The sequence below is a fragment of the Miscanthus floridulus genome, chromosome 8 (genome assembly GCF_019320115.1).
Source record: "Miscanthus floridulus cultivar M001 chromosome 8, ASM1932011v1, whole genome shotgun sequence".
Classification (NCBI taxonomy): Eukaryota; Viridiplantae; Streptophyta; class Magnoliopsida; order Poales; family Poaceae; genus Miscanthus; species Miscanthus floridulus.
This window is the reverse complement of record NC_089587.1, coordinates 208896803-208911139: the sequence shown is the minus strand read 5'-3', so window position 1 is coordinate 208911139 and position 14337 is coordinate 208896803. Positions and strand designations below refer to the sequence as shown.

At 42.5% G+C, this 14337-nt stretch overlaps 1 protein-coding gene across 2 annotated transcripts; it reads left to right on the top strand.

Annotated features, from left to right (window-relative positions):
* Positions 1-6637: 6637 nt before the first annotated feature.
* On the top strand, positions 6638-9717 carry LOC136474769 (rac-like GTP-binding protein 3). 2 transcript variants are annotated; one of them, XM_066472325.1, is made up of 8 exons: positions 6645-6912; positions 7176-7263; positions 7419-7528; positions 7616-7679; positions 8256-8320; positions 8405-8470; positions 8599-8702; positions 9328-9717. In XM_066472325.1, the coding sequence occupies exons 1-8, from the start codon at positions 6808-6810 to the stop codon at positions 9368-9370; spliced, it is 645 nt and encodes a 214-aa protein (XP_066328422.1). In that variant the 5' UTR covers positions 6645-6807; the 3' UTR covers positions 9371-9717. The 2 variants fall into 2 exon arrangements, with proteins under 2 accessions (XP_066328421.1, XP_066328422.1); XM_066472324.1 differs by having other exon boundaries at positions 6638-6912; positions 7419-7679.
* The last annotated feature ends 4620 nt before the right edge of the window (positions 9718-14337 follow it).

Here is a 14337-nt window from a genome sequence, read left to right as displayed (position 1 = left end):
GGCATGGCTTCACCATGCGCAGCTACGGCGCCGGCGCGTCTCCTGCCCCGGGTCACCGAGGAGGTCCGCCATCACCCGGAGGATGGCCGAGGGCGGCTCTGTCTCATCCACGTCGTCCGTCTGGCCGGCACCGCTGCAGCCGGTTTGCCGCCGCCTCAGTTCGCGTGGGTAGGCTGCCTTGGGCTAGCTCGGCTCTTGCCGCGGCCAGCCCGAGGTCACGTGGGTCCCCATGCGGCTCACCGGCGGTTGGTCCGCCTTCGTCGTGCCTTTCCCCGACCTCATCATGCCGTTCCCACCGCCGGCCAGTGCTCCCCGTCGGCCCTCTATTTTTTAGGATGAAGCGAGGGTATAAATCCAAGCAAATATTTTATACAGGGTCTTTACTGCGAAATACGTGACTCATTTAAATAGGACTCTAGATCTAACGTTGAATAGAGAAAAGCGTAGGGTCATTTTTGCAAAAATCGTCGGCTGATTGGGCTGCCTTGCGCCTGGGTCGTTCGCCCACGTTGGGCCGCCACCTGCGCCGCTTGGGGTGGCTGGTTGTCGCACTGTGCGCTGGGCCGCCCACCCCATTGGGCCGCCCACGCCCTTACCGCGCCGCTAGGCCATGCCTGGTTAGCTGGCCGCGCGTGCGGCTGCTAGCCTAGTTTGTTGCAGCCGGCCCTGTTTCTTTTTTGAGGTATTTCCTAATTGAATGCTGAAGCAGATTTGTAAAATCAATATAAGATGGTATAGGCATCCAAAAATTATGAAACCAATTTTGTTAGTCTCCTAAAATTATGATCTATCTGTTAGTATATTTTGTTCACATAGTGTGATAATATTCTTGGAAGCTATATAATTAATTTAAGGTACTTAATATTATAAAAAGATAACTTGTAGGAATTGTTGGGATAAATTGGTAATAGCATTGGATCTGAAATTTCTACAGTAGGCTCCTAGCAATATTAGGTACTCACTGTAATTTTTGTAGTTCTAGAATAATTGATTTGCTAGATAGATAATGATGTCCTATTTCAAATAATGATTGAATCGATAGAATGAAATAAAGAAACAACTTGGGTTTGTATAACTAAAATATTATTGGGAAATAACACCTTATTCGACAACATGGATACGTAGATAAGTACGGTTGTCGTTAGAACTAGCTCGTTAACTTGAGAGGCATAAATCGTATTTTACGAATCATGATTGCAGTTGATTAATTACTTTTTGCATTGCATCACATTACATATCATATAGGTACGATGATGGATCAACAGATCAATTGAAGGATGATTAGTAATCCAAAAATAGTGTAATGGTATTCTCTCCAGGAGACGATGCAATGGGTTTTCTATTCAGTTGATGGTGGATGATCTGAAGATGCAGATACTAACTTTTTAGTATATATCTTACCCAGGCAAGCCCCGGTGCATAACCCCTGCTTTTCTACAGTTTAAATTACAATTGTGCATTAAGTTTTACGGAGTTAAATGAAACCCACTTGCATATATATATATATATATATATATATATATATATATATATATATATATTTATCCTATGAGTCTTACTAGTATGACAAGATCGTGTAGAATGCTATGCTACAGGACTCCGGTAGAAATCGAGTGATGGCTGTCACTCGCGAGAGATAGAAAATATAGTAGTGGATTATTATCACTTGGAAAATATAAATGGTGGAAAGGAAAAATAGTGACCGGGTAGGGATATGGTTGGGTATTGGTGAGTGTAAGAGGTTGTGTCGCTGTGGACGCGGGGCATTGCTTGATTACACTGTTTTCCCTGTCTGTGTCGGTTAAGGACCGGCTGTTACATAAGACGCTAGGCAAGTCACAAATTTATTATCCCGAGTATATACTTGTGTATGGGCACTTGGAAGACTTGTTGCTCTCTTGTCGTGGATCCAGCTCTTTCTGGACCGAATGTTAGGGTTTTGTTTTTGTGGAGGAGGTCCTTGCACCGCACTGAGTCCGGGACTCAGGAGCGGGGGCTTGGAGTCCCAGTTTGGATGGGGACCTAGACACCCAGGACAGGAGAGTGATGGGTTGGTCCTGCTTGTGCCCAAGGTACAAGCAGGGCATGTGTTTTTAGGGTACCCAGCTGGGGACATTGGTTCATGAATCGCCGCCGAGTCGGCATGACTTGTCTTAACTCTAGCATCGTAGTAAGAACTGAAAAATGAAAGATTGAAGATGAAAAAAGAAAACCTGATTGCTTACCACCTGCTTGAAAGTAGCACATGTGCTTACATAGAATGATTAGTTAATGAACCAATACGGCTATTAATAAAAATCGAATATAAGAACGCACGCTTAGTAATGCTTCCTACAAATGCAATAAACCCACAAGCCAGATAGCCTTGCATATCCTTGAAGTCTTTTCTTTCCTCCTGTTGGGTAAGTCTTGCTAAGTACAATTGAGTACTCAGAGTTTTATTCCCCCTGTTGCAGGTGACAGGTGGAGGCTAGAGCTGACCTTTGTGTGTGGATTCCTCCTGGTGGGCTCAGAGAGGATTTCCTTTACGCTGTGATCATAGTTCTTATTTATAACTCTCACCAAATGTTTTTATAAATAGTTTTTATAACCTGTTGTCATAGTTTAGTTATCAATGTTTCTTCATGCCACGAATAGATATTTATTTTCACTGTAATTCTGATCATATGTTTATATTCCGTTGTTCAATTAAATTGTTCATAACTCTGATAATATGATTACATTTTGATGTTATACAATAACTATTATACTATGATGTTGTATTAAACGCGTTGTAAGAAATGGTCAAGAATGATGTAAGTTTTATTCTCTTATCTGTGATCCTGATGGAAAAATATGGATTTTCGGGTTCTCCCCTAGGGTGTGTCCCACGGAACCGAGTAATTTAGTATTCTCCCTTGGGTGCTTAGTGTCTAATAAAAGACGAGCACTCCGGAGAAGCATTAGATTAGGCGGTTCTGCCACACCATTTGCTACTCAAGGGGTGTAAAACCGGGCTAAAATGTCTTGGAAGGTGCACTGGATACATGATGGCCCCCACCCACCCACCTGCGCCCTCTCTCTCCCATGGCTTAATTAAATGAGGGTAAATCAATCACGGTAGGATGGAGGACTAAACTTTTGCCATGGATCTAAACACCCCTGCTAGACTAAAGTTTAGCAGGCAGATGGGGGCACCAAAGCTATAATAGTTTGTTTTGGACTTTTGGTGGATCGGTCCTTTTTTTCCTCCTTTTCCACTTTGTGTTCCTTCATGTGTGTGTTACTTGAATTGCAAAACATAGCATCTTGAACACATATAATCTACTTTATGCTCGCTCATTTCTTCAAGAAAGGAAGAACAAAGGGTAGAGAAACATCACCAAACGGAGTAGAGATCCTCCAGCTTTTGCCAATGAGCTTCTAGTGGATTAGTTAAACTTTTTCTATGTGGAGATTAGTTGACAGTTGAGAGAGGAGCGACTGCTGCAAAATTTTAATATCAGCTCCACTATCTTAGCAAGATACCTTCGCCCTCCATTTGGTGAAATGAGTGGCCCCGTTCGCTTCGCTGAAAAAACAAGCCGAAACACTGTTCTGGCTGAAAAAACAAGCTGAAAAGTACGGATTATAAGACAAGCGAACATGGCAATAACAAACTATTCAGCACCTTGTCATGAGTTTGAGCATCTCTGGAACTTTGTTCCCTTATTATCTAAAAAATAATCGCTTTATGTCAAGCTCTCCCCTTCTTTTTCTGTAGTGAATACATGCAAATCTCCTTTCCTTCTTGAGAGAAAAGATTTCCTTTGTTCAATAAAATAATCAGCATATCTCAGGTATCTCTTGCAACATTAATAACTCAGTTTATAATTTGCTTGTAGATATGCATGATGTTAATCTCTAGTGCACTGCATCTAAGCAATATGGCACATTACAAGGGAAAATTTCGCAAAAATTAACCAATTCCACCTATGGCAATGTTTATCTTTACATTATGACATCAATTTTGCAACCCTTTGAAGGTTTCGGGATTAAATAGCCACATCTGAGTTCAATTAAAAAGATATATTTTAGGACGGATGGAGTACCACATTAAACCGTCTCAATCTCATGAAATCACCTAACCTTAGATGGCAACAATAACAAATATGTCAACTGAAGCTCATGGGATCCATTTTATTATTCTCCGGTTCCTATACAATAAAATGATTTCTTCACAATAATATTGACATTTTTCCTTATATTCTAGTTGCCCCCTCACAATTTGTGGATAATATACACCCCAAACCCCAAGCTTGCAAGTTACTCCATTTTTCCTCCCATGGGCCCATCCTAGATAGAGGACGAGGGGGCTGCTTGATTGTACCAATAGCATGAAGAGAGCATTAAGGATGAAAACGGACGGGATGAATTCCGTCCCGTCCGCAACCGTATACCGTTTTCCCCCGTTCATTTTCGTTTTTTTTTCGAGATAAACGAAAACGGGATCGGGACCGAAAACGGTAAAGCGTTTATCCGTCCGTATTTGTGGTATCCCGTTTTCGACCGGGATATCCCGTTTTTATTAAGTCCGGGTTAAGCCTGCTAAGAGCTCAGTCCATCCATAGAGCTGGCCCAACTTGGCCCAAGACACAACACCGCACCCGCACCCTCATCCCTAACGGTGACGCGGCCTCCCCCGCTCGCCGTCCTAACGAGACCGGCTAATGTCGCTGGCTGGAGGACGAGGAGATCGTGGTGGCTGGAGTAGATGGTCACCGCGCTCACGCGTGGAGCGCGCCGCCGGCTGCGCGCACTACACCGGCTCTGACAGCCTGCTCACCACCGACGTGCTCCTGCCAATGCTGAATAGCTTCTTTTCATGAACGTCGATGTGCTCGCGCACGCCGGAACCATCGTAGGCCTAGCGTAGTTTGCACTGCAGCCTGCCATGCAGTGTCCAATTGCTAATTTGTACAAATTGTTGATAAAAAGTTATTGATTGGAGACTGCTCCGCATTTGATTATGTGTTTTCATATCGATTATTATTAATCTAAAGTTCTGAACTTTCAAGCATTCGAGTAACTGGTTCAGCATATGCACGACCTGAACAAATTTTGCTACTAAGTACTGTCTGACAGTATTCGTTATTTGACCATAGCAGGAACATCAATCAATCAGAAGAACTGGTTTACCGTGATTCAGTGATCAACTTGCAGCCTGGAGTACTTATGACAGCAGAGAAACAATGGAATAATATTTATGTGTGATCTGCTAGGTGTATTATCTATTTACTTATGCACCTTGATTTCTATATTTGAGCTATCATATTGGGCGTGCAATCCCAGCTTAAGTTTCTGCTTATCGTTCGTTTATGTCTATTTTCCAATCACATTTACCCGTTTTCGTATTACCGTTTATCCCGCTATCATTTTCGTTCCTGATTGTTTGGCTCCCGCTTCCCTTTCCATAAAAAAATATAAAAACAAAAACTGTAGAGCTATTTTGTATCGTTTCGATCCAATTTTCATCTAGAGCATGCCTAAACAAGACACCAACAAGACAGCAAGGTCAGATTTTTTTTATTAACACTTTTTTAAAACTATTTTCAAATATGACACTGTTTTTTTTAAAACTAACACTTTTGGCCACGCCTATTCGCATGGTGCGGCGAAATCACGTTGCCGCGCCAAGCATGGGGGCACGGTAGGAGCCATGAACTCTTTAGCAGTGTGAAAAATAGGACGTGGCGTGGAGATTTGAAACTAACCCGGCCGACTCCAAACTTTCACGTTTTAAATAGGACGGATCCTACTGCATGCACAAGTAATAATACTATACGGTGAAAGTTAGTAGGAGTCTGCTCCTATGTTTTTTTACAAAAAGAACAAAGAAAATGATTTGATCAATCGAGTTGTGCGTGACAAAGCATCCATGGTCATACATGTACTTCTTGAAGAAATAAACAATGGATCCGTCTGATGCATGTAGGATGAATGAACATAAAAAAAAAGATTAGTGTGCCGATGCGTGGTACTGGTGTCGTCCTAACACTAGTAATAATATACGTAATTCTGATGACGGGTTCTAGTAAAAATCACGAGTAACACACGCACTGCACGTGCCTCCATGAGGCGTGACCCGGAGAGAGAGGAGGGGTAAAAAGTGCTGTGTACTGGGTCGACCGGTAGGGTAGGGTGGCGGCAAGCGTTACTGCGTTACTGACCCGATCGGCGCATCGACGAATCTTGGGTGCCCTTTGTTGCCTGACGCACGCGTGCGTGGCTGAACAAAACAGGGGAAGCGCGCTGCAGAGAGCGGTCGGTCACGTGAAGTGCTGTGGCCGGCAGGAGCATTGCCGCGCCAGCCTCCATGGCGCGTTAGTGCCGTGCCTAGATCCGCGGCGCGGCAACCCCGGCCACGTCAGCGTTCAGCGGCCCTGGTCGGTGCCACGTCATCGCTCCTACCGCACCCCATACATGGCGCGGCAACGTGATTTCGCCGCGCCTTGCGAATAGGCGCGGTCAAAAGTGTTAGTTTTGAAGAAAAAAAACAGTGTCATATTTGAGAATAGTTTTAGAAAAGTGTTAAAAAAATTTGCGAGGTAAAATGGAGTGGGAGAGAGGAGGGCGCTTCTGTAGGCAGTGCCGGTGAGTGGTGAGGTGAGAGGCATGTGACCCTCTTCACTCGCGTGACCCTCTTCATCACTCGCTTCTCCAAAAGAAGTCACGCACCAAAAACCACCAAAGAAGGCGCCTCCCTCCAGGACCGTCTCCTCGCCCGCTCCTCTCTCCCGTTTCTCCCCTTCTCTGGGCTCGGAGAATCGGAGAGAGGCGCGCGCGGCCATGGCGTCCAGCGCCTCTCGGTTCATCAAGTGCGTCACGGTCGGTGACGGCGCCGTGGGCAAGACCTGTATGCTCATCTGCTACACCAGCAACAAGTTCCCCACTGTGAGCACTTCGTTCTCTCCCTTATCCCAGTTTCTAGTTGCAAGAAGGTTGCTGTGTGATTTCCCGTGAACTTAGGGGATTTCATTCCAAGCCATGGTCTTTCCCTGATTCTGTTTTCTTGAGGACGCTGTGCTGTGCAAAAGCCCGCACTTCCTCAGTTTACTTTGTGTTGCTTTATTGACTCCTGCAGTGGATTATTTTGTTGGCCTCTACGAGTAATTTTCGATTACTCGTTGCTGATCCATCGAATTTGTGTTCCGCAGGACTACATACCTACGGTGTTCGACAATTTCAGTGCAAATGTAGTTGTGGATGGCACCACGGTGAATTTGGGCCTTTGGGATACCGCTGGTAATTTTTAATGTTTTTATCTGTACTACTAGTATACATGTGCAGTCTATGTTTTGTTCTACTCAGCAGCAAATCGAAGTCGAAAAGTCTGCTTTTATTAGAGGATTCAGGATTCTTGGGGTAACTTAAAGTTCACATGATCACATCCTTCGCAGGGCAGGAAGATTACAACCGGCTGAGGCCTCTAAGCTACCGAGGTGCTGATGTTTTCGTGCTTGCATTCTCACTTGTGAGCCGAGCTAGCTATGAGAATATCATGAAGAAGGTGCTGAAATGTGCTGTCTTGTTTTTTTTTCATGGTTTGGAATTTCCTAGAGGCCTGAATGTTTATCCTTTGCTCTTTACTCTTCAGTGGATACCGGAGCTTCAGCATTATGCACCTGGGGTGCCTGTTGTGTTGGTAGGCACAAAATTGGGTGAGTTCTGTTCACAACAAGAGCATGTTGATTCCACTTACTGTATATAGTTGGGCGGCTTTGGTTTATTATAGAATATTAGTCATCCTATCCTGTTAAGTCATAAGCGTCTATTTTTCTGTGCACTGTTGGAATTACTTTGGTTTTGGCTGCACTAGTAGTGAACCTTGCAATTTTGATATAAAAGTGATGTTATGATTTGTCTAGTTGCCAACCAAATGGACAAGGAGCCGGCCACAATTTTATCTTTCTACCAGTACAACTTAGTAAATGTGGGAAGCTTTAGTATGAACTGTGTGTGTTTATATGTGATTAATTGACACTTTGGTACCACTAAACACGAACTGCTAGCATCGTGCAGGAAAAATCACTTTAGTAAACCGTGAACTAGCTGCTTTTCACAATTTTTGTTCCTGTCAACACTCATCCAATTACTGCTTGGATGACGGACCCTAATATTTTCACCAGACATTTTTTTACTATCATCTTCCATTAAAAAAAAACTTACCTTTCTCCGCAAAGATACTCCTTTGTTATAGAGTGTACTTACATATTTGAAAACCATGTTACTTACAGATCTTCGTGAAGACAAGCACTACTTGATGGATCATCCTGGATTGGTGTCTGTTACCACAGCACAGGTATATCTCCAGTATCTGTTATATGACAGTGTAATGCATTCTGTCATAGAGAATTTTGGTGACCTTGCTATTTGCGTCTTCTAGGGGGAGGAACTTCGTAGACAAATTGGTGCTATGTATTACATCGAGTGCAGTTCAAAGACACAGCAGGTAAAGTTGTTGCCAGGGAATTGTGTGCTCTTACTCTAGTATTTTCCCTTTTGTTGCATTATGAAATCTTGCCACTCAGTTGCATCCTGGACAATTGGCTTACTTTGGAATATTTCATTAACATGTAGAATGTCAAAGCTGTGTTCGATGCTGCCATCAAGGTAGTAATTCAGCCTCCAACTAAATTAAGAGAAAAGAAGAAAAAGAAATCACGCAAAGGATGTTCAATGGTGTAAGTAAACACGCCTTTCAATACTGTTCCCTTCTCTCTTTTCTGCTTCCAAACAGGCAAACAGTATGCCCTACTGAAATAGACAGCACCATTGCATTGTTCTTGTTTTTAACATAGTTTTAAAAAAATATTTCTTCTTATTGCTTCCTGAATCATTGACATTATGATAATATACTTGTTCGTAGCTACTATCTACAATCATAAATTTAGTGTTTAACATGTATTTGTTTAATTAACTGTCCCTTTTTTTTTGCTAGCAACTGTCCTTTCTTTAAATGTCAATGTTTTTTCTTGAGATGGAATATACTTAAGTTTTCATACAGAGGATCAGTGGATGCTGACTTCATTTCATTGCATATGAGAATGCATGTTCTATTGATTCATTGCGAGTTTGTGACCACATTAGTATGCCAGGACTAGCACTGAAATCGATTTGAGTGCTCTGCTTGGTGTTTTATAGTTTGTTGCCTCTGCCGCCGTCTTTTAATGCTTGATGCTGCTATTAAGAAACACCATGGTTACCTAAGTTTAGTTGCTCTTAAGTACATATGTGAAAGAGCATGCAGGATTCCTTAGCTGATGTGGTCTGTTACTTTTTAACACTATTTCTTGTATGCAACTGCAGGAACCTCTTCTGTGGAAGAAAAATGCTATGCTTCAAGTCCTGAATGATGGAAGGGGGTCTTACATGAACTAATACCATGAGTGTGCCCCTAAGTTTGCAAAGGTTGAAATCTCAATGTGCTTGTTGCGCATGTGTATATTTGCACCTTTGGTTATTAATCACTAGGGGTAGATGATTGAAACTAGTCTGCTTAAGCGTTGTGCGCTGCTGGTGTGGTTAGCTCTACTGTATGAGTTAGGCGGTTCGACAGAGGCCAAAGAGACAATGAGATTTTGTTCTTTCATGGCAATGTCACAGCTTTTGTGAATCTGGTCTCATCATATTGTCTGTTAGTTTATCCCCATGATTCCATGGTAGAGTCAATCCATAGCAACATTGTGTTGAATGAGCCTTTGCTTTTGTGCTGAGCATATAATGTTCCAGTTTTGGTGAAAGCTAGAAGTGAAAATTTCTACTTTCAAGCTGATCGTTGACATGTTTCGTGTTGTATTGTAGTGAGTAGGCTTCTCACTTGGTCATGTCTTTTGTGAACACAACTTCGCTAGTCTGGCTAGCCAGCCAAATGGCAACCGCGACTTCTTCCATCCCCTAGGACTCGGCCAGACCGAACAGAGGAAGGATGGGATTCTTTAATCTTCTGTCCTTCCGGTGTTCCCTTGGGTACTGGCTGCCATTAATCTACTGTACAAGATGAGGGCATTGGTGTGGTCAATCCAGAGTTAAATAGTATCCGTAGTCCCTATCGCACAAGTCCACAACTGCAACTGCAATCACCCACTCCTGCTGGGCCGCAAGCCTGCAACCTGCTACACCATGACGATGCATGGGTCATAGGATAAGAGACAAGGAGCACAGTGGCGGACTGGGGGTGATGCCGCGGCGAAAGAGAAACAGGATGTGTTTGGCTCTCTTTATTGGGATTGTCCAGGCCTAATATAGCGTCTTTTTTTTGTCTTTTTTTTTTTTAGTTTTGAGCAGTAGCCTTAGGTATTTGGTTACCCGTGTTGGGAAATTGATGCTTCGATAGGAGAGCGAAATATTGCCACTGTGGAAACCGATTTCCAGTCGAAGAAAAGGATGCCATCCGACAAGTACGGGCCTCGATGACCATCCAAGCTAAGTGAATACTGAATAATACTAATATCCGTCAAACATTATTATTCGTGAGTCAGATGGCCGTTGGCCAAATCTTCCAGCAACGGTCAAGAACATCTACACCGCCAACCATTGCATCAAAAATCTATTATAAATACACACATTTTGCCAACTATATACACCAACTAGTACCTACTACAAGCAAAGTAGACCAACCATTGGTATGGAATAATATGGATGACTCATTTTTTTAGTAATTTCCGCAAACCCACTCAACTCCTTAAATGTAAGTTCACATCCACAAGATACAACCACACATCATTCAATACAAAAAATTTCATCCACACCGTCATCCCATCAACTATAGGCCCTCTAGTGTGTTATCTAAATTGCACTCGTAAAAATAACACCAATCTATTCTAGGTCAACTTTTGTTCTATACTCCTTTCGTTCCTTAATTGTCGTTCTCACTTCTCGAGAAGTCAAATGTACTCAACTTTAACTAAATATATACAAAAAAAATATTAATATATATAGTACATAATTAGTATCATGCCCGTGTGTTGCAATTTATCTGGAGAGACAAAATATTGCTAATATTTTCTATAAATCTAATCAAACTTAAGAAAGTTTGACCGGCATGAATCATAACTATGCTAAAAAAGGACAGAGGAAGTACAAGCTATGGTAGAGGCCTTTACTGATGTAACACCCCAGGTGTTTGCCACCAGTTAAGCAATGGGTTTGAGCTCAAACATGGCATATTAAGTAATGATGAAGATGTCAAGGTCAAACCTATGGAAATGAGCCCCAACCTAAACTTGGATATTGCACCCTTGCTTTACATATAGGCCCTTTTCAAGATATATGCTTGGCTGGTGTTATTGGAATATCTTCATGTGTCTCACATCAATACCCATCTATATTGATCCATGGAAAAGTTTCGTGAAGTTTGGAATCAAGAAGTCACATGAAATGACGAGTTATGTCCTTGCTTGAATTATTTTATAAAGTGAATAGAATTCTCGATCGTCAACCAAATCTTGCAACCATGCCCAAATGACTCTAGATGAACTCTACAACAAAAGTCATGAAAGGTTCATGTTGAGCAAATGCCAAGAAAATGCTTCAATGGATCACGAAGGATAATTTAAGCTTTATCGTGATCCTACTTTGGTCAAAGTAGAACTATAGCTTATGCTCCTATTTTAAAGTTGGACATTAAATAAAAGTTGAAGCTCATGTTATATAGAAGAAACTTTGTTTTTGGAGTATACCATGGATCGGCTCGGAACCAAGTCTAGCAGTGGCTCAAAGTTGGAACCTGCTGCTGATTTCAGGACTTAGAAATATTCTAAGTCTAGAAATTCATCGACATCGGCATTGACGTCTCGCGTTCTCCAAATTTCGTTAAGCAACTTGACTTGACCCCAAAATGGAAGTTGGAGCTAAGTTCATGGAGAAGAGCATGTAAAAAGATGGCACCAGTTTGACCTCGTTTTCACCATCAATTTGAATGTTTGCTAGTCGCTGTCAATACGCTGACACTAGCAGTTTGTGGCTTAATTACCCGCTGTTGAAGAGCTCTAATGACCATGCGGCCTTAATAAAAGTTGGAGAGTAATCAGAGTTGAGCAAACTTCATTTTTGGCCCACTGTCTGATTCATCCCGGAAGTGGCCCAAATTGGCTCCCCACCATGTCAACTCCGGCGCTCGCCACGTGCTCGACAGTTTGTCTTCGTGGCCGCCATGCACCGGAGCGCGTCCCGCCATGGCCGACGCGCGTCCTACCTCGTGTCACGCGCTGCTGAACGCCCTACTCCTCCATAACCGAGCGCCAGAGCTGCCCCATCCCTCACTCGTCCCTTCTCGCTCTCTCGCTCGCGCTATGGCCACACCAGAGCGAAGCCGTCATGGCCGCCGTCGCCGAACTTCCTTGCCGCCGCCGCTCCCTCTCCTGCAGCCCCTCCAGCACCACCACCGAGCATTCCTACGGCTCCACGACCGCCTCTCCAAGCCCTAGTCGTAGCCGAGCCCCACCGCGTGCTTGCTGTTGCCAAGCCTGCCGCTGCCGGCAGTGCCGTCCTGGCACTGCTCAGCTGATGCGCTGCTGCTGCCTGCTGCTTGGCTGGCCAAGCCCCAGCGCGTCCCCTCCTTGCCTCCGCCGGCCGCTGCCTCGCTGGCCGAGCCCTCCGTCTCCTCGGCTGGCTGCTGCTCCGTTGTTGTCTGATGGAGGAAGAAGAAGGACCTCGCGCGGCAATAAGGGAAAAGGTAGGGGGTTATGTGAAGAACTAGTGACTGATGTGAATAGTACTCATAAGGACCTCTTCGCTGACATTTGATTTATATTTTCCGCAGGGTCCTCGATGCAAGATTTAAATTTCCTTTCCCTGATTTTTGCAGATTTGAATGCTCCACTTTGAAAATTCATAGTAATTCATACAAAAATCGTAAAATAGAAAATGAGGACTTTTTGGAATCCTTGTGAAATTGTCTATGCAGTAGATCTATAATGTGGCATGTTTTAGTTTAAATATTTTGCTGTAAAAATAGATCTATGCAGCTAGGTTCTTGATACTTGCTATGTCTTGTCTTTTTCATAACTGCAGTTTTTATGCTCAAAAAAATGTGAAATTTTTGTGGAGTGCTACTAAGGTGATTGTTGTTGTCTGGTAAAAATTTTAGGAGTTTAGGATTTATAGTTTAAGAGTTATAAAAATAACAAATGTCCTGTATTGCTTTGCTTCTACCCTGAACAGTTCTGCATGTTTGAATTAATTGGCTCAGTTAAGTTATGAATCATGACTTGGTGAAAATAAATAAGTTGTGGTGCTTTTCTTAAGCTTTCCAAAAAGTTAAATATCATGATTTTTGGCTAAGTAGATCTTGAGTTATACTTGCTTAAATCTCTGTGGCTGTTTCTGCCTAAAACCAGAGAGGGTTTCCTTGTTCTTATTGTGGGGCCTTCTTAGTAGTAGAATTAGCTTTAGGTGTTTACAACAAAGTTGTTTAGAATTTGCTAAGCTTTCTAAAAAGTTTAGAACCACATTTATTGGACATGTATAACTCCATTTATAGCTGTTTAAAGTGGCATGTCAGTTTCTATCTATGTTTTGGACAGAGGTGCAATTATTGGATTAATTGACCCTTCTAACTGTAGAATCATCTTAATATGAGAATAATAAAGTTGTAGGTAACTTCCTAATATTTTCAAAAAGTTATGGTTCATATTTGTTGGAGGTCTAGAACTCCAGTTATGCTTCTCTGAAGTTCCTATCAGTTTTCTGTACCACTGCTGTTGGACTAGATTTGCAGTTTTGGCTTGTGCAATCATTTTCGTGGTGTAAATGATGTTTGCTATGGTTATAGTGAATACAAAAGTTGTAGCAAATTTCATAATCTTGCTTGTGTTCAAATTGTAAGACCATAGGCCTGGTAGGTTAGGAGTTACATGACTTTTAAGTCTTCTGTCAAGTTTTGATTGTATTCGGAGCAGATCTGAAAGATGCTAGTGTTTGATTTAGTTAGGATTTGAGTCACACCTAGATGATAATAAGGAATTTGTATCTAAGTCATGTATCTATCTATTGTTAAAATTTGGTGTCATTTGGCCCAGTAGTTTATGAGTTATGCATGTTTAAAGTTGGGTGTCAGAAATGGCTGCTCTCTGTCAATTGTGGACCAGTTTCTGTAAATGAGTATATTTGACTTAGTTAACTTGAGAATCATGATAATATGATTAAAGATGAATTGTAGAAAATTCCATAAGCTTTCCAGATTGTCTTGTTGCATATCTTTTGGATTAGTACAACTCCTGTTATGAGTAAAATTAGCTGCTGCTGTTGCAGCCTTGACTCTGTGATTGCTGTGAATAACTTGTTTGCTTGATATGAGTTGATGTGAGTAGCTTGCTC